Here is a 27,696-nt window from a genome sequence, read left to right as displayed (position 1 = left end):
GGTGATGGAAATGTTGATCCTACTATACTATTAAAAAGCCATATATCTTATAAAGAAATAAAACATGAAAAAGTCCTGGAGAAAACTGTTTTGACAGAGGACTCATTCTACCAGATAACAATAATAAAAAGTATTTTGAGGTCATAGTAATAAGGAAGTTTAATATAAGAAGAGGAACATTAGAATAGTGGCACAGTAGAGAAACTTCAAAAATAGATCCAAATACACCAGGAACGTATTATAGAGATGGTATTTCAAAACAAAGGAGAAAAGTGATGTTGCGACAACCGGCTGGATATTTGAGGAAAAAAGTACAGCTGGATTTCAATCTCACTTCCTCACTAAAACAAATTCCAGACAGATCCATTCATTTGTTTGTTTTCCTTCATTCCTTGTTTTATTCCTTCATTCAATATTTACTAAGAAAGCAGAGGTAGTGAAGTAGGTGTTGGTATCAACACTTATAGGCAAGATTTCTGTTTTCACTGAGCTTACGTGATATAAAGAAGATATACAAAAAGTAAACAAATGCATACATAATACATAAGTTCTAACTATAAGTTACATACTGTAAGTTCTGCAAAGGACAGAGTGCTCTAGATCTGCGGTCCCCAACCCCTGGGCCACAGACCAGCACTGGTCTGTGGCCTGTTAGGAACCGGGCCACACAGCAAGAGCTGAGTGGCAGGGAAGCCAGTGAAGCTTCACCTGTATTTACAGCTGCTCCCCATCACTGGCATCACAGCATAACCTCCACCTCCTGTCAGATCAGCAGTGGCATTCGATTCTCATATGAGCATCAACCGTATTGTAAACTGCACATTCAAGGGATGTAGGCTGCATGCTCCTTATGAGAACCTAATGCCTGATGATCTGAGGTGGAGCTGAGGCGGTGACGCTAGCACTGGGGAGCAGCTGCAAATACAGATTATCATTAGCAAAGAGGTTTGACTACACAATAAATATAATGAGTTTGAATCATCCCGAAACCATCCCCCCCACCACCTAGTCTGTGGAAAAACTGTCTTCCATGAAACCAGTCCCTGGTATCAAAAAGGTTGGGGTCCTACGCTCTAGATAAAAGAAAGAGCAAGTATAGAAGCCCTGAGGTAAGAAATGGTTTGGCAAGTATGCAGGAAATACAGAAAGGCAAACTTCTTACTATAACCTAAGTGTCAATGAGCACTTAACTTTAAGCAGAGTACTGACTCATTTAATGTACATTTTTACAATTTCACTCTGGCTAATGGGTAGAAAATGGACTTTAGGAGGAAAAAGCAGAAGCGGGGAAAACAAGTCAGGAAATTACAGCAGTATTCCAGGCAAGAGATGATAATGGCTTGTACTGAAGTTGTGATAGTAGAAAGAAAAAGACAAGATTTAAAATACACTTTGCAGGTAGACAGGTCAGAACTGGTTGATATGCTTAATATGGGAAATAAGTGAAAAGGGAGAGCAAAAGGAAGAATCAATAAAAAATGGTAGTTTTTTGGCCAGAGCAACTTGGTAGATGGTAGAATGTACTAAGACTAAGCTCAGTAAAAAAGCAAAACAAAAAAAACGAAAGTTCAGTTTTGAACATGTTAAAGTTTGTTAAAACACCCAAATGGATATAAGAAACTATTAACAGTAGTGGTCTTTTAACAGTAGGAGACCTGGAGACTAGTGAGAGAAGGAGATTTAATATGTGTCACCAGATGCACAGATTATTTTTTAAATTAATAAACTATTAAGAATACAAACACTGGCCTGGCATGGTAGCACATGCCTATAATCCCAGCATTTTGGGAAACTGAGGTGGGAGGATCACTTGAGGCCAGGAGTTTGAGACCAATCTGGGCAAACAGCAAACCTCGTCCCCACAAAAAATTTTTTAAAAAGTTGGCTGGGTGTGGTGGCCCACACCTGTAGTCCTAGCTACTTGGGAGGCTAGGGCAGGAGAATTGCTTGAGTTCAGGAGTTTGAGGTTACAGTGAGCTATGATTGTGACACTAAACTCTAGCCTGGGCAGAGTGAGACATGGTCTCTTAAAAAAAAAAAAAAAAAAAGAATACAAACACTAATCACTGGACTGAGTCCATGTATATCGAAGTTACATTTCAACTATATCCTTTAGATTTCCAAAAGTTATATTTTACACACATAATGATTTATATATACATATTTTTCCTCATCAGTCAACTTGAATAAATTAAATGTCATTTATATGGAAAGGTTTTTTTTTTTTGTTTGTTTGTTTTTAGAGACAGGGTCTTGCTATGTTGCCCAAGCTGGTCTTCAACTCCAGCCTCAAGCCTCTCACCTCAGCCTCCCAAAGTGCTGGGATTACAGGTGTGAACCACCAAGTGCAGCCTCAAAATGATGTTTAATAATCTATATTGCAAATAATGTCAGTCCTACCACCACAAGTGTCTAAATGCCCCCTAGTCCTTGAAATCTTTTAAGATCCTTTTCTCTTCAGTCTGTTTCTCAGCAAAAAGACTCTTTTCTCTCAATCCTTATAGCTTTTTGTTCATAAGCAGCACTAGCACAGTGATTTAAGTGCCCGGGCTATGGAGCAAACTGCCTGGATTCAAATCCAAGTTCTGCCATTAATTAGTTTGGGCAAATTAATCTTTCTGTGCCTCAGTTTCTTCATTTGTAAAACAGGTTACCTGAATTACTAATTATCTCAAGAGCTATTATGAAGATTAAATAATTTAATATGAGTAAAGCCTTTCAGACTGGTATAGAGTGCTGCTTAATAAATGTTAACTATTATTAAAATTAAGATAAATAAAAAGTAATTTCAAAATTTCTGCTGGAGCCGGCACGGTGGCTCACGCCTGCAATCCTAGCACTCTGGGAGGCCGAGGTGGGAGGATTGCTTGAGGTCAGGAGTTCGAGACTAGCCTGAGCAAGAGTGAGACCCCCTCTCTACTAAAAAATAGAAAGAAATTAACTGGACAACTAAAAATATCTAGAAAAAATGAGCTGGGCATGGTGGCGCATGCCTATAGTCCCAGCTACTCAGGAGGCTGAGGCAGAAGGATTGCTTAAGCCCGGGAGTTTGAGGTTGCTGTGAGCTAGGCTGACGCCATGGCACTCTAGCCAGGGCAAAAGAGCGAGACTCTGTCTCAAAAACAAACAAACAAACAAAAATTTCTGCTGGGCTTCTGTGTATTAAAGACAACCAAGACAAGTTCTTTTTCTATTCTTTGCTCTATATTGGTAAATTAATCATCATCACTGTTGAAATGTACAGTTATATGACACAGTAATGAAAATATTAGAAAGCTAGCTAATTTGTGTGACCTTACACATTAAATACTTTTAAGGTATAGTCTTACTATAAAACTCACAAACTCTGATGGCCTCAACCTACTTCTTAATGAGTGAGACTAATTTTAAATGAAAGTGGTTCTCTCATTTTATTTTTTTTGTTGGTAGCCAAATAAAACAAAATAATCCACATGGAGAAAGTCAATTTTTTAGAAGAAAAAACTACAAGGTCAAAAAAACACAACAGTACAGGATCTTACTGCTGTTCTTCTACATGGTCCTACTATTGTTATCCTGTTAGTATTTAACAGAAAATGCTGAAACAAAAATCACATGTAATAATATTCATATAAGTGAAATAAAATCAATAGGTTATAAATAGGATATAAAAATATATATATAAGGCAAATCCAAATTTTGTATTTAATATTTTTCTCTGTAAATAAAACATATGTGTATATATCAGATAAAGAAGGCTAACAAGTAGTTACCTCTGATAGGATGTGTAATTTTTTATTTTAATTTTTTGACAATTTTCTATTTTTTCCAAATTTTCAAAAAGCATGTTTGTTTAACAAATGGAAAGAAATGAATAAATGTTAACTATTAGTAGAAAAAGTATTTAAATTGCTAATAAAAAAGTTAAAGAGATTTCAGTTATCCTATAATTTATGTACTCGTTCCATGAAAAAGTCTTAAATATAACTAATAGCCTTTAACTTAAATTTTACTATCAACCAAACTCCTTCTTTTGGAATTAATAAGTAGAGGAATTCATTAATGTTCTAGCAATTGCACTATAATCAGGGATTTAGATAAACTGAAGAATATAAATGGTTCTTCTACTTGTTTGGTACTCTGTGGAACACCATGAAATAGTATCATATTTAATTATTTCTAAATATCTTCTACTAGCAGTGTTACATAAGACTATGTTCTTGTAAGTATTAAATTGTGTTACAGATATAGATTTGTGTCTATAAAAACTAAGCTGTCAAATTAAGCATATTGATATTGTCAATATGTGTTCACAATTTATTAATTATATTTGCCATAGTTCATTTTTTTTTTTTTGGTTATTGGCAAAGTTGCTAAAAATAACTTGGTAGAAAAAATTGATAAAATTATGTATTTAACATAATTTTTTCCTCAGAATTAGGAGAAGACTGAAATTATTCCATTAAAGAAACAAAACAAAGTCCAATCTAAATTATTTAGAGATGTAAATGTAGCATATTATCTAAAGTTGGCAAAAGAAAGTAGTCTTTCTCTTCTCTCTAGCATTACTCTAGGATTTCTGTAATATACAAAAAATTTTTCCAGATACATTTATATATATATAAAAATTTTCACCAAATCTAAAAGAAACAAAGTCAAATACAATTTATTAAACTTGTAAATCAAAAGAATAGAAATTGAAAATTAAGATATGAGGAAAAAAATCAAATTGAGTCTTGTTTTCTCTTTCTCTAATTCATTTCATATGTGTCCCTTATAATTCCCTAGCTTAAAAGTCTTTAGTGTAGTAATTCCCTAATATGGAATATCAAGCTCTTTTTAGTAGCACAGCATATTAGGCCTTCTGTGATCTGACTACATAATCTGGCCCTCCCAGTCACACCTGTCACTACTTTTCTATATATAATTACACTCTAGCCATTCCCTAGCTATACACAGTGGCTTTTTTGCCTTTGCACTTTTGAATATGCTATTCTTTTGCCTGGAATATCCTCTATACCAACTTAGTTTATCTACTTCTGTCTTCCCATATTCATGTTTAAATCTCCCTTATAGTGCCTATCAAATAATAATCATTGTGAACACATATTGACTAAAATGAACTTGTACCTGTCTTACCACATTAACCACATACTACCTTCTATTATGCTTTTGAATACTGTATTCACCTTTTAAGGGAGGGTACGGCGTCTGTGTTCAACTCAATAAATATCTACTGAGCTCTTTTGTACTTGAAGAGCCAGCTTCTACAGATACAAAAATGCCCAAGAAAATCCTAAAGTTGAGTGAGGCAAACAGACATGTAGACAGCTAAGAACAATACCATGGTATTCAAAAACTTCAATACAAATATAAATCCAAATGGTACTGTAAGAGCAGAGGAATACACCTCACCAATGCCGAAAGAAGAGGGACGAAGAGATGGGCACAGAAGTTTTCCCAAAGAGTTAACAACTCCGCTAAGTTATAAAGAAGATGCAGGAATTTTGACTTAATATGGTAACACAATTTCATATGATCTTTATTATATGCTCATCATTTCATTAATTCAAGAATTACAACATAACTATTATGTATACCCAAGCCCCTAAAGATGCAATGGCGAATAAGGCATATCCTCTGTCCTCACAGAGATCACAATTCAGAGATAAAAATTCAGATGGGGAGACAGATTCATCCCTAACACAATGTTTTGTTTCTAAGTGCTATATACCTGCAGTCCCCATCCCCCAGGGCCACAGACTGGTACCAGTCCGTGGCCTATTAGGACCCTGGCCACACAGCAGGAGGTGAGCAGTGGGTAAGCCAGTGAAGCTTCAGAAGCTTCACCTGTATTTATAGCAGCTCCCCATCCCTCGCTTGTAACACCACATAAGCTTTGCCTCCTGTCAGATCAGTGGCAGCATTAGATTCTCACAGGAGCGTGAACCCTATTGTAAACTGCACATGCGAGAGATCTAGGTTACACGCTAGGTTACACACTCCTTATGAGAATCTAATGCCTGATGATCTGAGGTGGAGCTGAGGTGGTGATGCTAGTGCTGGGGAGCAGCTTCAAATACAGATAATCATTAGCAGAGAGGTCTGACTGCACATGAAATGTAATGCACTTGAATCATCCCCAAACCATCCCCTCCACCCCTCAGTCCGTGGAAAAATGGTCTTCCATGAAACCAGTCCCTGGTGCGAAAAAGGTTGGGGACCGCTGCTATACACAGATGTAAAACAAAGAATCATGGAGGCCCCACCCACAAGGTCCAACCTTAAAAAAAAAAAAAACAAAACAGGAGGAGGGAGAGGGGGAGTAGGAAGAGGAAGAATAATAATCATGAAGTATAGGGGGGAAAAGCAATTAATTCTGTATCAGGCTTCACAGAGGAGGTAACATCTGAGCTGGTCCTCAAATGATTAGAACTCCCCTAGACCTAGAAAAAGGAAAGAGGCTTCCAAGGAGAGAAGAGGGCACTCCAGATTTGTGAAATTGTTTTGTATTTGATGAAGTTAATGGCCAATGAATGCAATTCTAGAGAAAACCATTATCTTACTCAACACACAAGTGTCACTGGCAATACAAGAATTAAACTCACTTTACTCACAAAGGTATGATGGCTCCAGTACAGTAAGTTATATATTAACTCTTTCAGAGTTCTAGAATACCAAGAGGGCTATTTCTAAGACCTTCATCCTCTAACTTAATGCAGAGAAAAACTATTCCTTAAAGGTCAGACTTAAGCTAAGTCTAAATACCCAACAGTATAAATATGGGCATAACATAAGAATATTTATCTCCAAGTACTGTTCAGATTCTCTGTTGTTATTTTTGTTAAAGGTCTAATTTTTTCATTTAGTTAATTGGAATTTTCTCCACTTTAACTAAACAACACCTTATTGGAAACTTAATTCCACAGTCTCAACTTCTACCTTTTTTGGATCTGTAATCTTCTGATGACCTGATAAAGTTTTTCACCCTCTCCCTAGAAAAACTAAAATGTGCACTGCATGTGGGTGTGCACACACGCACACACATACATTTTTTCATACTATATTTGGAGAAGGGGGCAGTTATAGAACCCTGATTAAAAACTTCAAACCTTACAAAGGCTTGGAACTCATCCTGAGCTATAAAAGAGAAACACAAAATTTAAAAATCAACCAAAAGGCCATGAGGTCAATTAATATACTTTAGCTGACAATATGCAAAGCATTGCTATAAGAGCTAACCTTGGATCTCTTTCATTGCTCCCGAAAATCACATGAGAAACAGAGTAGCATTATTATCCAAGGCTGATATATAAGATCACACAAACAAGTTTAAATGGATACAAGTGGTTGGGAATAGGGCCCAGAGTCTTTTTTAAAAATAACTTTTGATGCTATTTAACATATTGGCCCTATGCAATAGTGTTTACTCATAGAATGCATGCTTTTGTATGACTCTAAATTAAAACCAATTTTGTCAGATTATAGATAAAGTAACTTGCCATGGAAATTACATTCATATTATAAACTCCACTGGAGAATGAAACTATAAAAAAATTACTTGCCATATAAAGTTCAATAGATGAATTTTAACTGTACAGAAAATAAACAAAACCCTTCTTATATAAAGTTACCATTCAACAAATTTCACAAAATTAAGTCATGCTAAATTGAATAACTCATAATTGATTTAAAATGTAAAATCAGAACCTGATGAACACAACATTACCTGAGGTAGTCTTGCCCCTCCCCACAAAGTGATCCTGAATTTAATGACTCTTCTAGACCCAACTACCAATTTATAGGAAATACAGAGGATGAAGGAACAGTACACCATCAGCAAAATCCAAGACTGTAGGAAATGCCAGACAAACAAATTCTTCAATATGATTTTACTGCAAGGGGGTGGAGTGTGGAGGGGAAGAAGGAAGGGTATGGAGGGAAGAGGGGGGAAAAGAAGGAAAGAGGCAGAAGGGAGATCTACAAATTAAAAGACATACAAATCAGTCACAATGTACAGACTTACTGTATTACGAATCAAACTATATAAAAAATTTAACAATTCTAACTTTTGAAACAATTAGAAATACGAACACTGACTGGATATTTGTTATTAAGAAAAACATTTTTTGCTGTGATATGGTAAAACAATGCTAATAAGGGTTGATGAAGTATAAAAGTCGTGCTGAAAACATACTGCGGTGAAAGAGAAACTCTAAACTCTGAACTGAAATCAAACATGAAACAGAGGTAGTACATCTTGAAGCATCAGTCCTCAAACTTTGCTGTGCATAAAAATCATTCAGGGAGCTTATTAAAACTGTAGATTCCTAATACTCACTTGGAGATTCTGAGTTATATTTGAATATGCTACTCTGGGGCCAAGGAATCTGTTTTTTAACACCATTCTGATGCTGGAGGATCTAGAAAACATCCTTTGAGAAACATGCCCCCAAAGCCTTTGAAAATGTCCTTTAGAACTTACAACCATCTATTGTTTAATTTTAAGTCAACATTCATAAAAATCAAAAGGCAGCAAACAAAACAGAAAAGTCCCTGCCTTCATAGATTTTATATTCTAGTGAGAAAAATAGATATATATAATTAAATAATCTATTTTAAGTTTCAATAAATGCTATGAAGAAAAATAAAGGAGGTTAAAGGGGATAGACAAATGACCAGGGAGAGGGATATTACTTTAGAATGGGTGATCTGGAAAAGCTTGCAGATAAGGCAGCATCAGAGAAGAAAGCGAGGGAGCCAGGAAAAGAGTGTATCTGTGGTAAGAGAGTCAAATTTAAACATGCTTTCCATCAAGTACAAGCAAAAGTATTCAAGACAAATATAAAACATGACTTCAATTTTGTTTATTGATTATTTCCTAATATTTTACCTTCCAATTTTAGTAGTTCATATGTTAAATGTTTGGCTTTTGGGCCAACAGAGTAACAATCTATATTTGTAACTGCTTCTGTGGGAAAATATTTCTATGTATTAGGTTATTAAATATGGAATGTCCGATTTCCTTAAGGGAAAATATTTCTATGTATTAGGTTATTAAGTATGGAATGTCCGATTTCCTTAAGTAGTAAGTTTGACAGTTGATATCGCTGACATTTCACTTTGACACTTTTTTTTAAAATTGTGAAGGTACATCCTCATTCTTTCAAATGTACATTTTGGCTTGTGATTACCTTTCAAAGTTTATTTTTGGAGCAATTTTTTGAAACCATGGATAAATCAAAAATTCATGTTATTTTTGAATGAGTTCTGTCATGGAACTGATGCAGCGCAGACAGCTCAAAATATCAACAAAGTGTTTGGGAAGGACGTGGCTAATGAACACACAGTACATCAATGGTTTGAGAAGTTCCATTCTGGTGATTTTAATCTTCAAAATCAGTCATGTGGGTAACCTGAGACCAAGGTGGATAATGAACCGAAAGGTGTAGTGGAAGCAAATCCATCTCAAACTATGTGTGAATTAGCAGCAAGGTTTGATGGTACTGTTCAAACAATACTGGGCCATTTGAAACAAATGGGCAAGGTAAAGAAGCTGGATAGATGGGTACCGATGAATTAAACAAGTGTCAGAAGAGAAATCACCCTCGAAGTTAGCCTTTCTTTGCCGTCACACATAAAGATGAACCATTTCTACACCATATTCTGACATGTGATGAAAAATGGATTCTTTTTGAAAATTACAAGTGTTCGGCACAATGGTTGGATGAAGATGAAGTGCCAAAACACAGTCCAAAACCGAATATTAATTTAAAAAAACTAACGGTGTCTGTTTGGTGGTTCAACACTGGTATTATCCATTACAGCTTCATGCAACCTGGTCAATCAATTACAGTGAATATCTACTGCAACTAGTTGGATGAAATGATGAGGATGCTTGCAATTAAGCAGCAGAGATTGGTCAATAGAAACAGGCCTCTTGCAAGACCTCTTGCAAGATCACATGTCACAAAAAACAACACTGTTCAAACTACAGAAGCTGGACTTGGAAACTCTCTGTCATCCACTGTATTCATCAGAGCTTGCACCAACTGAAACTACCACTTCTTCCAGACTTTGGACCACTTCTTGCAAGGAAAAATACTCAATTCTCAACAAGCTGTGGAAAATGCCTTTCACGATTTCATTGCCACTCACTCTCTAGGCTTCTTTGCTGCTGGCATAAGCCAGCTACGGTTAAGATGGCAAAACTGTATTGATAGCTTAGGCACATACTTTAATTGTACTGCTTCTTGTTTGAGATATAATAAACTAAACCTTTGATTCAAAATTGGACATTTCATATTTAATGACCTAATAATAAGTTTTCCAGATGGTCTGTTTCTCTCCTTCCATGCAAAATGAAGTGGACTTAGTTCTTATTTTTAGAGCAAACATGAGAAAACTCCCTGAATTCACTAGGAATTGTATCTTTAGCAGAACTCTGGTATCCTTTAGCATATTTGTTAGGCAATCTACCACTGAAATTGAAAAGCAGTTCTAAAAACATAAAACATGAAATGCCACTGGGAGAATAATTCCAATATGCTATCTGAGTGCATATTCTCTGGTAGAGTTTCTTTCTGATAATTGACTTCAGAAAGCTGAGAATGTACCATTACCATAAAAGTCAATGTATTATACTAGCCTAGTAGATTATAATTTTTTTTTTAAAACTGCTAACCTTTAAAGCTTCTGCAAACTAAAACTCTAGCTATTATAATTGGGATGTTATCATTTGAAAGAAAATTTGTCTAGCGAATGAGATGTATCTGAGGGAGGGAGCTATCTTTTCTTCGAAAGAGAAGATCCCCAAAATGCTTCATGTGCTAAGTAGCAATTCAAATACTTTCTGCATTATATCTTGGCAATGTTTTTTCACTGATTTTAACACAGAAGGCTTAAATTCTCACAGAAAAGCATCATTAGTAAAGTACTTAAAGAGTATAACGAAGTTTATAGTCAAGCAGTTTTACCTTAACCTGGCTTATCTCAATATGTATTCTCATTTTATCTTTTAGTGGAATAACTACATAGAAATGAACAGAGGTGAATTCTAAGACATATTAACATTTAAAAATATATAAAAGACACTATTGAAAGCTGTTTTTGTCTGAAGGTACCTTCAGATGGCTGTAATCAAAAGGTTTAAATACTAAAGTTTGGGATGAGTTCTCAGCATTAACTATTCCAAGTCCTTAAAACTGCACCTAGGAGATTGGTGGATTTTAGACCTTGAATAGTATTATAAAAAATAACAGTAAATACATTGTTATTGAAGAAAAAAATTAAAAACTAAAAAGAGTGAAAGGGAAAATTAAAAATCACCCATAGTTACTACTGTATTACAGCTTTAATGATACATTACTTTAACCCAATTTTTTACCTATAAAGTTTATTCAAAATTGTAAATATTAATTTCCTTTCAATAAAATGTATTTTTCGCTATAAAATTAATAAGCATATTGTAGAAAATCTAGGATATACAGAAAAGTTAAAAGAAGAAAATGAAAAATGCCTGGGGTTACGTAGCAATAACCACTATTAACATTTTATTGGTTTTCCTTAGATCTTTTTTCAAAGTGCATGTACTTAATATCCTGATTTTAAAGCATGATTAATTCTGGAACATTCACAGGTCCCAGGGGGAAGATGATATAACAAAGGGTTTGGTGATAGATAATATTACCACTGGGGTTTATTAGTCTTTCCCAATTAAAAAGAAAAAAAAGAACTTCAAGTAATTTAAAATGAATTTTAAAGATTCATATTATTATTTAAGTTCCTGGGAAATGAAAATGGCTGTTATTTGTTTCGGGCAACACTAACCTTATGGAGAGATAGCTTGAAGATAATTTGAAAGCTAAAATATAACTATGAAAGGGACTGAATCTTCTCTCCAAAACATGGTTTTTCCTCTGTGCTGCACTTTTCTTCTGAGATATAAAAATAAATACAAGGGTACAAATACAATGAGAAACAGACTATAAGGCAAAATACATTAGGATCTATTAGGGCATTTTTATTATATTAAATCTAAATCAGTCTCAAATTAATATTTTCAAATGGAACAAAAATCTCTTTAAATAATTAAAGTGTAAGTTTAGTATACTTCAAATAATATTTTTTACTTATTCCAGAATAAACTCTTCCGTTTCATTAACTGCCTTTGTTCAATTAAGCCTTTCAGATCAATGTACATTATATACATTTTAATCATAATTGTTCTAATCTTTTTTTCTTTGCAGTTTGAAGACAGTCAATCCTTACACAAAGTTCTGCCTTTGGCCCCTTGTGTTTTTACTAGATAGACTCTGTTCTGGACAATCTCATTTACTCCCATTTCTTTAACCATCATCCTTTGGCAGATTAACCCCTAATTAATCATTGCTATCTCTCATCACTATGCTGAGCTCCATATGCACCTTTCTAATAATTCTTAGCTGGATTTCCTCAAATGAATGCCTCCTCCTCTGTTCCCTCAGCACCACCATCAACTGGGCTCAAATACTCCAATTCATTTTGGACATGATCCTCCCCTTCACATGCCACATTTAATAGCTTGACATTTACCACTTGCACCTGCTGAATTTACCCTTTTTGTACCCTCATCCATCTTTCTATTCCTACTGCTTATGTTCTCTTGATGAAATTAACTCAATAACCTTTTAGTTTCCTTTATTCTCTTTCATTTCTGCCTTCAAACTCAAAATACTACTAGTAAAAATCATCACATTACACCTTTAGTCAAAATCTGTGATGGATCTACACTGCCTAGATTCTAGTCTCCCAGCAAGCATTCAAGGTCCTACATAATTGGCCCCCGTCTGTCTTTCTAGACTTATCTGCCACTACAGGTCCTCATCATTCTGCTCTCTAACCATTGGGTATAAACTGTTCTCCCAGAATACCCCATACTCCCCTGCCTGTACACCTTTAATTATGTGTTTCTGTTTACCTATCACCTTGAAGTAAGGGACAAAGTCATGTTTATCATTGTATCTATCTATAGAGCTTTACATATTACCAAGCACCAAAATAGTTCAAATAACTGTTCAATGAGCTCCTCATCTTCACCTATCAATATTCTACCCACTCTTTAAAACCTGGCTCAAAAACTATAACCTCTTGAATAAAATCTAGTAAGATATTTTTAATCCCAGCTGCCCTCCCCTAGTAGTTATGCTTACTCTGCACTCTCCAAACACCCCATAATATAGCTCATCACAGTAGTAGTTCTCAAAGTATGCTCCGTTAGAATAGTCATTTCATAAGCTGAACCAAGATTTAGCACCTAAAATCCAAAAGTGATTATGTTTTCCCAATTTGTAGGGGAAAAAACAAATAATGTAATAGAATTTCTTTAATTAAGGGCTTCCTCCCATAATTTTTTTTAAACCTTTTAGACCATCTAGCAAAAAAATCATATGATACAACTAATGATATCATATTTCAGGGTGTTGTGCAAATAGGACTATTTGTATGTGTTCTGACAATGGAACAAGTTTGAGAATCATGGTTTAAACATATTTTACCTTTACCATACATGTATATATGTTTCTTTCTATCATCTTTTAAAGCTATTGGGAGCAGAAACTGTGCCCCAAGTGCTAGAACAAAGCAAGGGTTCAATAAATATCTTGTCAATTGAACTTCATACTTTCATCACTTGCAACTAAACTCTTTCTGAATCTTCTCTAAACACTATTTTTTTAAGAATAGCTACTACAATAAGTAGAACTATATGGAATATCAAACTCTAACATTCTATAGTTCTGAACAAGAGGCAAATCCAGATTCTATTACCAAAGGTGCCCAATTTTCAAAGATTTATACAAAAAATAGAGAATTACAGAATCCAATGGGAAGTGGGAGGAGTTAAATTATTGGAGAAATAGCATCTTGTTAAAATTTCCAATTAATTTCTGAGTTTTGATCTTGAGTATAAGTGATTCAATAAAAATTCAAATTTAACTTAAGGATTAAAATCAGTCTACAAAATTCATTTTTAATTTGATTACTACTTGTACTTGGCAACCTCTATTTCTAAATTTCTGAGGCTTCATGAGGATAGTCTTATACTCTCATCTCCCTCAAAAATATTCTGCCAACTCAAAAGCAACTACAAAACTAAATAACCTTTAGCTATATTTTAAGAAAGTCTTTTTATCCCATACATGTAACATTTTTTAGAACAGTAACAATGTCACGCCCGTAATCCTAGAACTCTGGGAGGCCAAGGCAGGCAGATTATTTGAACTCAGGAGTTCCAGACCAGCCTGAGCAAGAGCGAGAACCAATTTCTACTGAAAAAATAGAAAGAAATTAGCTGGACAACTAAAAATATATAGAAAAAATCAGCCGGCCATGGTGGCACATGCCTGTAGTCCCAGCCACTCGGGAGGCTGAAGCAGTAGGATCGCTTGAGCTCGGGAGTTTGAAGTTGCTGTGAGCTAGGCTGACGCCATGGCACTCTAGCCCAGGCAACAGAGTGAGACTCTGTCTCAAAAACAAACAAACAAACAAACAAAAAAAAACAGTAACAATGTAGAAATCAAAAATAATTTTTAACAAAGATATATCATAGTCAAGCTTAATTTCACCAAAACATTATCTTAAATGGTCAAAATAAAAAATTTAAATACAGCCTATTAAGGTCACTGGGGATGCAGCTTTTTAAAACTAGGAAGAGCTATCTTTTCCTAGTTTTAAAGCTTTAAGGAATATTCCTAAAGCTTTTGAAAATACCATCATTTTAAAATCAGTTTTGGAAGAGGCAAAATTCTTGTAATATTTGACATTTTCTAAAGTTCTATTCACAGCATCCTAGAGGTAAGCATTTTCTATTCCTTTTCACTTAGATGATTTTGTTTCTAAGGCTAATTGCTACTTTCTCACAGTTGCCTCAAATGGACAAATGAGATCCCTTCTAAAATATAACTTTCTTGGGAATAGATACATTGTCTAATAGAAAAAATAGTATCCACGGGAATCAGTGGTTACAAACTATATTTTTAACATTAAAATTTTAAAAAAGATGTGTTAGAATCTTCAAAATGTAGTGTCACTTTTGAAAAAGATAATACACATGCCTGTACCTCAATTTGGAATTCATTTGGGAAATCAATCAGCCTTTGGAAACTGAAAGAGCACACCTAAATTTTAGTCTCAGTTCTTTGGAAAAAAATATATTTTATAAATACTTAGAAATTATTTACAGATTATATGTATGTATTACTAGTACGAACATCACAAAAAGTAAATCAAAACCAGAAATTTAAAAAGAAAAATAACAATAGAATATACATAAGTTCTAATACTTTCTTCTCTCACCCCAACGGATCATCCTGCATACTTCCCAGGATGCAGAGACTACTCTGGAGACCATACTGAAGCATACAAAAACACTTACACTGTTTCGTGCCTTGCACTGTGCATTCTGGAATGTCCCCGTCATATCATCCTAGAAATTCCAGTAGTAATATTCAACATCTTCAAGAATCGGTATAAGTATCTCTATGACAGTTTTAAACTAGTCTCTTTCCCCTTCTTCCCTCCTCTCACTTGCTATCCTGACGCCCACCCCTTCCCCTTCAAATTTAGATCACCTTCCTCTAAATTTCTCTTGTACCTTGTTCATACATCCATTATAGAATCATCATCCTTTTAAGTGTTGTTTCCCTACTCAACTGTAAACCACTTAAGGGCAGGGAACTTGTCTTTTGATCTCAGGAACATGAATGCCTAGTTCTAGCGGATACTTAAATGCTTGCAAAATCAATTAATCTAGCCTAACACCCTCATTGCACAGATGAAGAAACTGAGATTCAAGTTATATGACATGTCTAAGGTACCAATGCTACTGGGCAAGTCTCCAATATACTGTGGATGCTCTTTACCTAATGTACTTCGTTTATTGCTTACTTGAAGGCTCCGTAGTATATGAAGCATCTGTAAAATCTTCTTACAATTTGAACATTAAGAGTTAAATTAGTGTTTTAGAAATATATTCCAGAAGACAACAGAAAATTTAAATGATAATATCTAAGTGATTCACTAGTTTTCTTACTAAAATACCACATACCATTTTAAGGTATTTACAAATAAGGTATCTGAGTTATCTATTTGCTGAAAATCGTATTCACATGGACAGTCTATAGAATATTGTTCTGGAACAAATATATCCTAATTGCATTCCAAACAGTTGTAACCTATGCTTTTCTCAGAATCATGCCCACTCAAAGCACCTATTTAGTAATGACTCAGATTTTAGTATAGTATAGAAAAAGAAATGATTTCCTAGTATCCACAAGTGTGATCAAGCAAACATATTTAAAAAGTGTTTGCATATATTAATACATCAAATACAAAAAAGTGAAGAACTTAAATCTTTATCTATTTGAGACCATCATATTACTTTTTTGCTACTAAAATGCAAAAATTTTATCCGCTGCCCTAAGAATGTCAGAAATACATTATTTATATACTACACAATGTTGTAAGTTTAATTTCTAAGTATGGATGCTATTAGATCACAGGGAAATACAGTATTCTGAGCATTAGCCATTGTGAATGATTCTAAGCATTTACAAATTTACTTGTATGTAAAAGAGAAATAGTCTTCCCACTCTTTTGTAGTACTAAGAAATATTTATTATATACACAGAGATTTTGAAAACACCTGTAACTCATTTAAACCCATATGCTATCTCTTAGCACTTTCATGCAGCCATTCTCTTGCCTCATTCTAAATCCCTGTTTCCACATCTGTAATACTAGATGAACTAGATGAACGCTAAGGTTCCTTTCAGATCTAAAATTTTGTGTTATCGATTTGGAGTATATTGTACTACTTAAAAACAATGACATGTGAATGGATTTTTTTAAATGTGAGTCATAGCAAAAATGTACTGTGGAGACAAGAGTAACAAACATACTGCAGAAGCATAAAATCACTAAATAAAGTATTAAAAATAATTTAAAAGCAAATGTGTGAATAATTGTTCTCCTACCAAATAATTCTACTTTATGAAAGGATTCAAGAAGAGGTTCCTTAGTTTAATGAGAGCTCCCCTAATGAGTCAAGCGCTATGTTAACTGCTTTTAGTGACGAAAAAAAAAAAAATCACTGATGGTCTTGAAAACAGCATATGGGAAGCAGTGATGAATACATTATTTTTAAATTACAATTATAAATCAAGGACCAAAAAATTAGCACAATTTTTAGGAGCTATTCTGTAAAAGCACATGTATAATGGTCATTTTCAAATATGAAATGTATACTCATTTTATTCAACTACTGCTACTACTCATAAAGGCTAACACTTACACTAGGCTAACTATGCAACCAGCACTGTTGACTTCACATTTACTAACTCATTTAATTCTCGCAGCAACTCTGTGGGGTAGGTACTATTATCCCCATTTTACAGATGAGGAAACTGAGGCCAAAAAGATTAAGTGACTTGGTGAAGCTCACTCAGCTAGTCAAAATACTATCCCACTTCAACTACCAATTCCAACAACATTCAATTATTTTTCTATTCCTGAAAACTTTACATTTGAGAAATTAATTTGGCTACCAACTATATGATTACAAAACAATACACTTATTTTAGTATCCTCTTGTGTGACATCACTTCCTCTTATTAAAGAAAAATAATCGGATACACAGGTGGCATATACCAAGAGTACAGTACCATCTGAATTGCCTATGATTTCTGTTAGAATAAACACAAATGTCTAAACTTCTTAAAATTTTGTGTTGATGCATTCCTTGTTATTGCAAAAATCCAGTGTCCTCAGATAAAACAGAGAGGAAAATATCAGAAGAACGCCAGAGCAATCGCAAGCCACTTAGTAACATTCCATAAGTCTCCGACGGTCGAAAAGGATAGAAAAAGATAAAATTATTTTTTAATAGTTTGAAACAACCGCCTTTTTACATGCATCGAAGTTATTTTCTAGATATAGTCCATCCAATAAACTCTTAAAAATGTCATGCTAAAACTCTCTCAAAGTTTTAGCATGTAATTGCGGGTCCAATTCTCATCCCACGAAAACTTTTCCGCTGCCTACACGTGTAATTCCTACGGAAACGATCTGACTTTCCATCTACAAACTTTACCCGATCTCACTTTCCATCTACAAACTTTACCCGTTCCTAGGCGCTCTGCAGGGGCTTCCTCCTCAGCTCCTCCTCGCCCGGGTGTGAGCGGCGCTCGGCCCACACCCACCACACCCCTCCCGGCCCCAGCCCGGCGCTGCTCCTCCCCCCGGGGCTCTCCAGCACCGACTCAGCACCTATCAGCGCCGCCCCCGGCCCCTGGCCCAACCCATCTTCGGACACGTGTGAGGGTGTGTTTGTGTCAGTCTGTCAGTCCCACCGGGGACGGAGCTTGCTTACCGAGAGAGAAGCGCCAACTTCTGCTCCAGCATCATCTCCAGCTTCTGGCCCTGTCTGGAGATCCAGTGGTCCACTCCGTGCAGGCGGTAGCACGTCTCCAGCATCAACCTGAAGTCCGCCACGAACTCGGTGATGCCCCCGTACTGGCCGCTGGCGAACTTCTCCTCCATCTTCAGCAGACACAGGCCCTGCCCCGGCTGCTGAGAGAAGGCGCGACTGCCCCGGCCCCCGCTGCGCGGCCCCTCGGCCACCTCCTCCTCCCCGGTGGCAACGCCCCCCAAGGGCTGCAGGAAGGGGGCGGTGAGGCCCCGGTGCTTCTCCTGCAGAAACTCGCCCAGGATGCGGTAGCCCTGCTGCAGCTCGTAGGTCAGCTCCTGCTCCTTGCAGCCACCGCCTCCGACCACCATCGCCTCCACCTCCTCCTCCTGGTCGTCTGCGTCCTCCAGCGAGGAGGCACTCCTCCCGCGGGCCGGCCCTGAGGCCGGGACCGCCGCTGCCACCTCCTCCTCCTCCTCGTCGTCTTCTTCGGCCGCCGGTGGCGGCCGCTCCTCCTCCCCGGCCGGCTCCATCTCTCCCGGCGTCTCCGGCACGCTCATGCCTCCGGCAGGCCTAGGCTACACGGTGTGGCGCTACCGCTTGAGGTGCCGGAGGACGAGTGAGCGCGGGCCGCTGCTCACGGCTCGGCCGAGCTGCGCAGCCCCTGCCGCATCGGGCCCGGTTCTCCAGCCGCCGGCTCGGCTCGGTGCGCGCGGGGGTCTCGAGCTCGCCGCCGGCGGGGCGGGGTTACATGGCGCGCGGGGAGGGGGGAGAGAAGAGGAGAGCCTAGGTGCCCTCCTCTCCCCTCCCCCCGCGGCGGCGCGCGCGCGGCCCTGGCCTGCCTCACCCCTCGGCGCCCCGCCCGCCCGCTCGTCACCGGCCAGGCCCGACCGGGCCGCGGCGGCCTCGGCGCCCCACCCCCTCCCGGGCCAGCGGGAGGCTGGGAGGGGGCGAGGAGGAAAGGGGGGGGTCTCCTCTCGCCTCCCCAGTGGGGGCCGCAGTGGCGGCTCCGGCTCCTCCTCTCCCTCACACCCACTCCCGCCCCTCTCTACCTGCGGGGGACCCGGGCAGGAGGAGGCGGCGCACGGACGGGGCCTGGCGACAACTGTCAGTTAGAAGCCCCGCTGGGCGGGGGCGGAGGGGGAAAGGGGAGGGGCAGGGGAGAAGGGGAGGGCACTCAGCTCCCCCCGGCTGGGGAGAGCTGTGGAGAGAGGCAAAGAAAGAGGCACCGTCGCCATCCCCGGTGCGCATGCGTAGCAGGGCAATCCCCGCCCCGCTCGTTCCTCCCCGCTGCGCGAAAGCTAGCGCTTCAGCTCAGCTACAGGCCCGGAGGCCAGGTAGGTAGCGCGGACCGATGATGTAATCAGCTCGTGGACGAATGTAAGGGGCGGAGTGGAGGGGGAAGCAAGGCGCCTGCGTAGCTTTACTCGCCGCCTCCTGGGAGGGCGACAGCAGAGTGACATCCCCTTAGGACCTCTCCTCCCTTGTGACTGCGGGTCTTTTATATAAACCAGAATTTTAAAAAGTTTAGAGAGGAAATTCAAGGACTCGACCATATGTTCACATGCAAAAGCAAAGGGGGTGATTAATAGAACTAGTTTCTAAAAGTCCTGTCCCCAGCTTAACGTGAATTCATATTTGGTAAACTAATCCCATGTTTTCCATTAAAATTTTTAAAAAATTTCCACCTTCTCGATTCTTGAGATCTGCTAAGACTAAGGAAAGGGAACGGCACCTTATTTAAAAAAAATTCCTGGGACTGAAAGCAGTCTCCAAATACTTCAAGTCTCAGCTTACAAAGTTAAACAGTCGTTTGCATGGCCTTACAATCAATCTCACTACACATTTTTAAATTTCTGGTTAAATAATGGCTAAAAAGTAGACTCGTCATTCACTTAATTTACATGTTGAGTTGGGGGAAGGAATTAATGGTTCCATAAAGCAGATATTACTATTCTCTGATGTTCTATTTGAAACATGCACATACTTTTCCTATATACATAGAACTCTGTTGCTTGAAATTTATGTATCAGTCTTAGATAAAACAGTAAGTGGGAACACTTTTGAGTTTTTAGGGTATTGAAACTCCCTTCCTCCACACTTCCTCCCATTATCTAGTATTCAAGGTCTCCCCTCATCTCATCAGACATACATTAGGCATTTACAGGATTCTCTCTTCCCTTAGAGCCCACAGATGTACCCCAGCTCACAAGAAGGCAGAGACCAGTTGCCACTTCAGCAACTGGCAACTAAAAAAGGTGTCTGACTGGACATCCTTCATTTCCTTTGGCAAAGCCCAAGAGTCTGGAGCCTACCCTATCCAAGCAAATATCCCCTTGCCCTCCTCTTTTTTAGCCACCAACCCTGTTTCATGACTCTCAGACAGTATAGCTTCCATGTATTGAACCCTGTGCTACTAAGCACTTTGTATTCATTATCTCCTTTAATTCTCACAACAATCCTATAAGCTAGGTATTATCATTTTTTCAGATGGGGAAACTGACACTTAGGTTAAGAAAGTCATTTGCTGAAATTGCTGTTAATATCTAGGTCTCTCATACTTCAAAAACTCCATGTGCCTAATTCCAAATCATCTGGAAGAATTTCCAGTTCCTCATGCACAAGAGTATAAGGAATTGCTAGAACTGTTGATCAAGGGCTTCTTAATGAAAGTATATAAAAGAGAAAGGTGCAGGTGAGTAGAAGGAACCTCAACTCCAGGTCATGAAGAGGCCAAGAATGATAGCAATCCTAGCTACTATGAAAGCAGGATCAAGACCTTAATCTTAAAAACTGTATTATACAATAAATATGTTGGTTGTAGGTAAATTAGAAAATATAGATAGAGAAGAAAAACTGCCATTTAATTCCACCACCCAGAGAAAACCTCTATTAATACTTTGAGGTGGGATTTTTCTATTCATTCATCTATACTTATCTGAAATATACTTAAAATTGTGACTGTACTATACATAATGTCCTTAATTTTCTTTTCTTCCCCATTTATAATGAATAATTGTATGGAATGCATATTTAAAATTTCAACTTTATACCCCTGTCCACAATAGCCCAAATGCCTTGCCCATCTGAACTGGCAGGGGGAAAATTCTAATGTAAGAGGAATTCCAATATAAAAAAGAACACAACAGAGGTATAAACAACAGCAGTAACAGCTACAATTTATTGAGCACTTACTAGGTCTTAAATATTTTCTAAATACTTCACATACACAGTACTCACAATAGCCCCAGGAAATCACAATAGATTTGTAAATTTTAAGTTTTGAATCAATGATTTGCTGAGTAGAAAGTTTTTTTCTACCCTACAAAAAGCTCGACATTAAAGACATTCTAATTAATATAATTAACCCTAAATTTATAGAACTGTTTTCTTACATTCCATATCTACTGCTAAATTACTAGTCTTGAAGCTGTTGTCTTTTTCATGTTTAAAGATAAAATTATATTTGCTTCCCTTTCACTTTTACAGTAGAATACTCTTCAGTGCTACTGTAGAATCTATTAGGAAATTCTTTAAAACAGAAATCTATTTAAGTCCTATTCTGTCAGGGCTTCTCTTCTTGTTGAGCTGCTTTGTAGGGGGGGAGAAATGGCATACATATACAAAGCAATACACTGCTGAAACACATAACACCAAACTGACTCCCACAAATATTGACTGCTTATTATTTGTCAAACACTGTGTTACAGTATGTTACATGCTACCAATGTTAGACATACCAGGACTCCCTTTTCAGTAACCATGATTCTTGGAGTCTTAGATAACTTAAAAAAATAGAGACCAGTCTAGCTAAAGAGATTTAAAAGTTCTCATAACTCTCAGCAGGACACCTTAGGAACCAGAATATGGATATGTCCCACCTAGTTCTCAGGAGTACATTATGAACATTTCACATACATTATAGAGAAAACTCCCACATCCACTGCAGTATCTCAAAACTCTCTCCCACTTCCAGCATCCTCCCATTACTACCATGAATACTAGGAGTATTATCAAGGAGGGATAAGCCTGCCATTATATCCTTCATCACAGTTCCAAAGATGTTCATCCCGGAAATTCTATCTTATCTTCCTGACTCAGCATCCTGTGATAGTCAGCATGACATCTTGACACCAAGTATACTGCTTGCCCAACATCAATAATAGTTCAAACAAATAGCAACACTTTATATACTTGACATCAACTAGGGGAAAGGTGACAAACATTCTAAGACAACTGGAAGCACAGGTTATCACCAAGATCTGTGTTTAGAAGATAAAACATGCAAGGTAAACAGAAGGCTGTAACACTGACTAAACCTGGAGAAACAGGGCAAAGAAATATAAACTGTTTAGCAGGGAGAAAACAGTTCTCTCATTTGTAATAGAATCCACTCACAACACTTATTTGTATTTTACTTTTATGGTAGATATTCAAGTGATACTAATGGGCTTCAAGCAAAATTTAGCAACTCCTGTAAGGCTTCCTGCTGTTCATCGTCAAGTTGGGATATGCATTCCAACCATAATTCTTCAGAAGTCTGTACCTGACGTACAACATTAGCTAGGCGTTTGGCACAAGGATCTTCATAATTAATAGTCTCATTAATTTTTCCTTCTGCAATTATACTGATTATTTTGGGAAGATTGGAATTATTTGGACCAATTACAACTGGGTGGTTACTTTCAATTAAGTCACAGAGAAAACTCAAAGTCTGAATAGCTTCCTCTTTATCTTCATGCAGCGGAAGCCACGATAGCCAGTGTGGAAGAACTTCATCTACATTTACACAGTTAGGCTTAAACTTCAAAATCTTCCCTATTGCTGAGATACAGTTCTCCGTAGCAATGACATTTTTTTTGGTTTTGGAATTTGCACACTTAATAACTTTTACCAGCAATGGAACAGCTTCTGAACATAAAGAACGATAATCATCTCCACCAAACTGTGCCATAACACCCAGGCCATAAGCAGCAGCTTGCCTGACTTCAGGGTTGTTATCTCGCATATTAAGTAGCATTGGCCACCGAAAATATTCTACATATTTAAATGAGGTTGGACTGCAGTGCTCTATGATGTCATCAAATATGCACAATCCCCACTGTCTATCTGGCCATGGCCTACTTGAACAAATTAGATTTACAATTAATGGAAGTAGCTGTTCAAACCATGGTAAAATTTTTTCCTTGTAAGTACTAAATAATGAGTGCAAAATATCTGATACTTTGGTCAGAATATAAACATCACATTCATCCTCATCTTGCAGAGACATCTCAACCTGTTGATCGTAGTTTTCTTCCTGTCTTTTAACCTGTCGCAATTCTTGGTTTTTAAAGTGCCCTTCAAGTTTTGCTTTCAGTATTCCTCCCAGTTCTTCCAAGTGTTCATCATTAAGGCAACCATCTCCCATTACTTCAATGGACTTTGCAAAAGAATTCATTATTTCTGAGAGTACATCTGTATCCGGTTCAGTACCAATAGCCTTGATTAAGGGATCACATATGAATTGCCACATCTGTGCAAGATACTCTGGGCCATGAATTTTTGCACATTCCAAGAGAAAAGGCATGGACTCTGCTGCTGCCACTCGAACATTGTCATGGAAATAAAATTTCAGTAAAGGAACCATGAGCTTCACAACTTGTTCTGTATATTCCACAAATCCTTCCCTTAACTCCTTAGCGTAGTAAACTAACATCTGGCAGGCAGTTGCTTTCGCTTCAAGTCCTGAAGTTTTAATTCCAAAACTTTGCTGGTCTCCAAGATTTACAAATTGCCAGCCATCATCATCACTCATATTCTCCACATCTTGTGTGTCTAAGAGAGCAACATCAGGTTTAGCTGAAGCAGTCTTAATAAGAGGCTCAATAACCAGTGGAAGGTACTGTTGAAAATCTTTTCCAAGAATTTTACACATTCTAGCCCATGCTGAAACCATGTAAGAAGTCTGAGGGTCATCATCTTCCATATTATTTAAGTCTGATTGTGTCTTCAACAATAGCTGCATCACATTTGATGCATCTTGCATAAATTTTTCCTTCCCAACAGCAAGACCAACATGGCTAATGCACTCAATAGTTTTTCCTCTCAGAAGCTTGAGTTCCTTCTGAACGGCAAGCTCAACAATGTGCTTCAGTGAGGGCATAAATATATCATAATATGGAACAAATTTTTCTTCTATTGTATCTGCAACTGATGCAATGGTTGTCACAAGTTGTTCCAAGGCCAACTTAGTTCCATTCCGAATCAACTCTTGAAGTTTAATCACCAAGATGGAATGCAGACTTTTCACCATACTATCCAAATATAGAACTAGCAATGACTTGGGGCAGTCTTCAATAAAAATAATAAGAGCAGAAGCTGCATGTGATTGCACACGCTGATTACCTTGATTTTCCATGGTACGTAACAAAGCTGCAATCACTGTTTCATGGAATTTCTTTTGGAAATTAGGTGCAAAATCTGTAGCCATCTGTCCAAGTGTAGTACAGGCTGCAGCCCTTACCCTTGGATGAGGATCCTGAAGAAAAAGCAAAACGGAGTTAACTGTTTCATCTAGAATTGATTCCATTTGCTGATGGCATCCTTCTCCAATGGCAGATAAGGCCATTAATCCAGCATGTCGGTATTTCCAGTCAGGGCTCTGAAGCATCTGCATGATATGCTCTTTGGTCATTGGTAAAACAACTTTTCCACCAAGCCCACAAGCCAGTCTGTCTAATGCACTCTCAGCAGCAACTGCATTGCTGTCAAAATCATCTTCTTCCATTTCATCAGCATTTACCCAGTCCTCATCATCTTGTAGATCAACCATCATTGCTAATATATGAGGAACTGCCTGTGCAATAATATTTGTATGTTTTTTCAACATTGGAGTTGCAGTTTCAGACAAGGTCACTATTACTTCGAGAGCCAGCTGTCGTTGGAGATTACTAAGCCTAGAGTCTCCACATAACTTCAGACTCAACTGCAGAGTATCTTCTAAATAAGGACCCAAGTACTTAGGTACAGTATCTGCAATCTCAACAAGGGATTCTAGCACTGAATCATCATCCTGGTAGCATGAGTCATTCACAGCCTGTAAGATTCCAGGAAGCAAGTCTGCAAAGTCTTTGAAAAGACCAATATTATTCTCATTAGCAAGTACAAATGCAGCTGCAGCTCTAGCGGATAAAGTCCTGATTGCTGGATGTTCTTGATCTTGAATACATTGGTCCAACAACCGTTTGATGATATCCAAATCGTGTCGCTCTCGGTTCCCAAAAATCCCAGGAAAGTGCCAGAAAACGTGAAGTGCAACTTCCCATAGAACCACATTTTTAGAGTGGATTGAATCAATAAGAAACTTCAGACCTTCTGGCCAGTGGTTAGTGCCATCCTCATCTATCAAATTCCTGGCCAGCACCGCAAAAATATCACAAAGTTTTTTCCTCATGCTAGCATGTGTTTCTAACTTAACAGCCAGTATCAGCTCAATCTTGACATCCCTCTGCACATCAGAAGGCAGATTTGGATAGACCTCCTCAAACCCAGAGGACAAAAGCCGTCGTAGCAGTGCGGCAGCCATTTGTCTCACCTCATAACCTGCTCTTCTATTTCTGACGGCATCTAAGAGGAATGTAGTCTTACACAGACCTGGGATATTTTCATAGATTTCCTCCGCTTGCCTCCGCACCATACAGCTTGGATTGATTAGGTTCTTCAGAAGCTGGTAAAACTCTTGCTTTTCCGACACAGTCGCCGGCACCCCTGCAGACGCGGCCGCCGCCATCGCGTTCTGTCAAAGCTGCCGCGACAGAGAGGGAGGGAGGGAGGCTGCGGCTCGCAGCGGTGACGTAAGCAAGGCGCCGGCGGGGATGGGCGGGGGCGCTCGGTGCTCCTGAAGCGGGGAGTCGGTTTGGGAGAGAGGCGGGAGCGGGTGGAGGGCGATAGCGTGCTCTATTTGTTCTCCAATCAAATGAAAAGGCACCTGCAGAAGGAGAAAAAAAAAAAAGATTTGTTTGTATTAGAATGAGATAATGAGTGCCTTCATTATTTCTAAACCATACTGGTGTTATCCTGATAATTGTAAAACAGTAAGTACATCTTGAAAGTGTGGCTAAGTGAAAGAAGGCGATCACAAAGAGCACATATTGTATGATTACGTTATATATGAAAGTTGTCGAATAGGTGAATCCATACAAACAGAAATTAGTGGTTGCCAGAGGCTGGAGGGTAGGGAGGGAGAACGGAGAATGACTACTATCAGTTGGGGGGTTTCCTTCCGAGGGATGAAATGTTCTAAAATTGTGGTGATGGTTATGTTGCTGCACAACCAGGTTCACTGCCATGCTGCCCAAGAGGAAGCCAATACACTGAGACAGCAGGTGTTACAGCAGAGAATGGGTTTAATTCTGCAGCTCGCTAAGCCAGGAGATTGGAGTAATTCCTCAAATCTTCCTCCCTGAGAATTTGGGAGACAAGGTTTTTTAAAGATAGCTTGGCGGGCAAAGGATTAGGCAATCGGGGCAAAATCTTGTGTTGACTTTGTTACTGGGTTGGGGTTACAATTCCAGTTGAGTCAGTTTCTTGGTCTGGGCTGCCGGTCCGGGTGGGTCATCCAATCCACTGGAACTCCAGACCTGGAAGACATTTATCTCAGAAACTACCTTTAGGTTTTGAAAAGGTGATGTTATCTACGAAAAAAGTTAAGAATCTTTATGACCACCAGCTATGTGACTCCACAGTAGCAATTATAGAGAAGCAAACAGGGGGACAGTGGCAGATTACTATAATTACTTTCAGCTAGGCTTGTGCCCCTGAAAAGTTTTAGCCCTTACCACAGTCTTGCCTTGCACCCCTTTAATAATTTGCAAAACACAGTTTCAGTTGCACAATTCTGTGATTGTACTAAAAACCATTGAGTTGTACAATATAAGTTGGTGAATCTTATGGTGCATAAATAATGCCACAATAAAACTATTTATAAAATAAGTAAAATAAAAGAATAAAAACAATGGTCATTGTTCCACTACCACATCTAATGAAGAACAATGGCGCTCAAACTCTGGTGTGTATCAGAATCACCAAACCTGTGGATAGACTATTGGATAAAATATGGTGAAAAGTAACCTGGACTAATCAGAAGACTTGAATTCTAGTCTTATCTCTAAATTAATTTTGTATCCTAGGTCAAGTCACTCAAGATTTTCCTTGCATTTTACCTAAACTGTAACATGAAGGGGTTTCAGTTATTAGAATCTTAACTACCCTTTAGTAGGAAGCCGCCAAGTTTA

The 27,696-nt window shown here is 38.2% G+C and overlaps 2 protein-coding genes across 10 annotated transcripts in view; both read right to left on the bottom strand.

Moving 5' to 3' along the window:
* KIAA2026 (KIAA2026 ortholog) overlaps positions 1-19,334 on the bottom strand; it is a 90,779-nt gene extending 71,445 nt beyond the window's left edge. For both annotated transcript variants that reach the window (XM_045563870.1, XM_045563871.1), the window contains exon 1: positions 18,386-19,334. In XM_045563870.1, the coding sequence (XP_045419826.1) occupies positions 18,386-18,981 (596 nt within the window). In that variant the 5' untranslated portion in view covers positions 18,982-19,334. The remainder of the gene's footprint in view (positions 1-18,385) is intronic.
* Positions 19,335-21,588: 2,254 nt separating this feature from the next.
* RANBP6 (RAN binding protein 6) overlaps positions 21,589-27,696 on the bottom strand; it is a 31,761-nt gene continuing 25,653 nt past the window's right edge. For 5 of the 8 annotated variants that reach the window (XM_045563862.1, XM_045563866.1, XM_045563863.1 and 2 more), the window contains one exon: positions 21,589-27,042. In XM_045563862.1, coding sequence (XP_045419818.1) covers positions 22,875-26,192 — 3,318 coding nt within the window. In that variant the 5' untranslated portion in view covers positions 26,193-27,042 and the 3' untranslated portion in view covers positions 21,589-22,874. The remainder of the gene's footprint in view (positions 27,043-27,696) is intronic. The other 3 variants (XM_045563864.1, XM_045563868.1, XM_045563869.1) reach the window with 2 other exon arrangements.

This window comes from Lemur catta, chromosome 10 (assembly GCF_020740605.2).
Source record: "Lemur catta isolate mLemCat1 chromosome 10, mLemCat1.pri, whole genome shotgun sequence".
Lineage (NCBI taxonomy): Eukaryota > Metazoa > Chordata > Mammalia > Primates > Lemuridae > Lemur > Lemur catta.
This window is presented reverse-complemented; position numbering and strand designations above follow the sequence as displayed.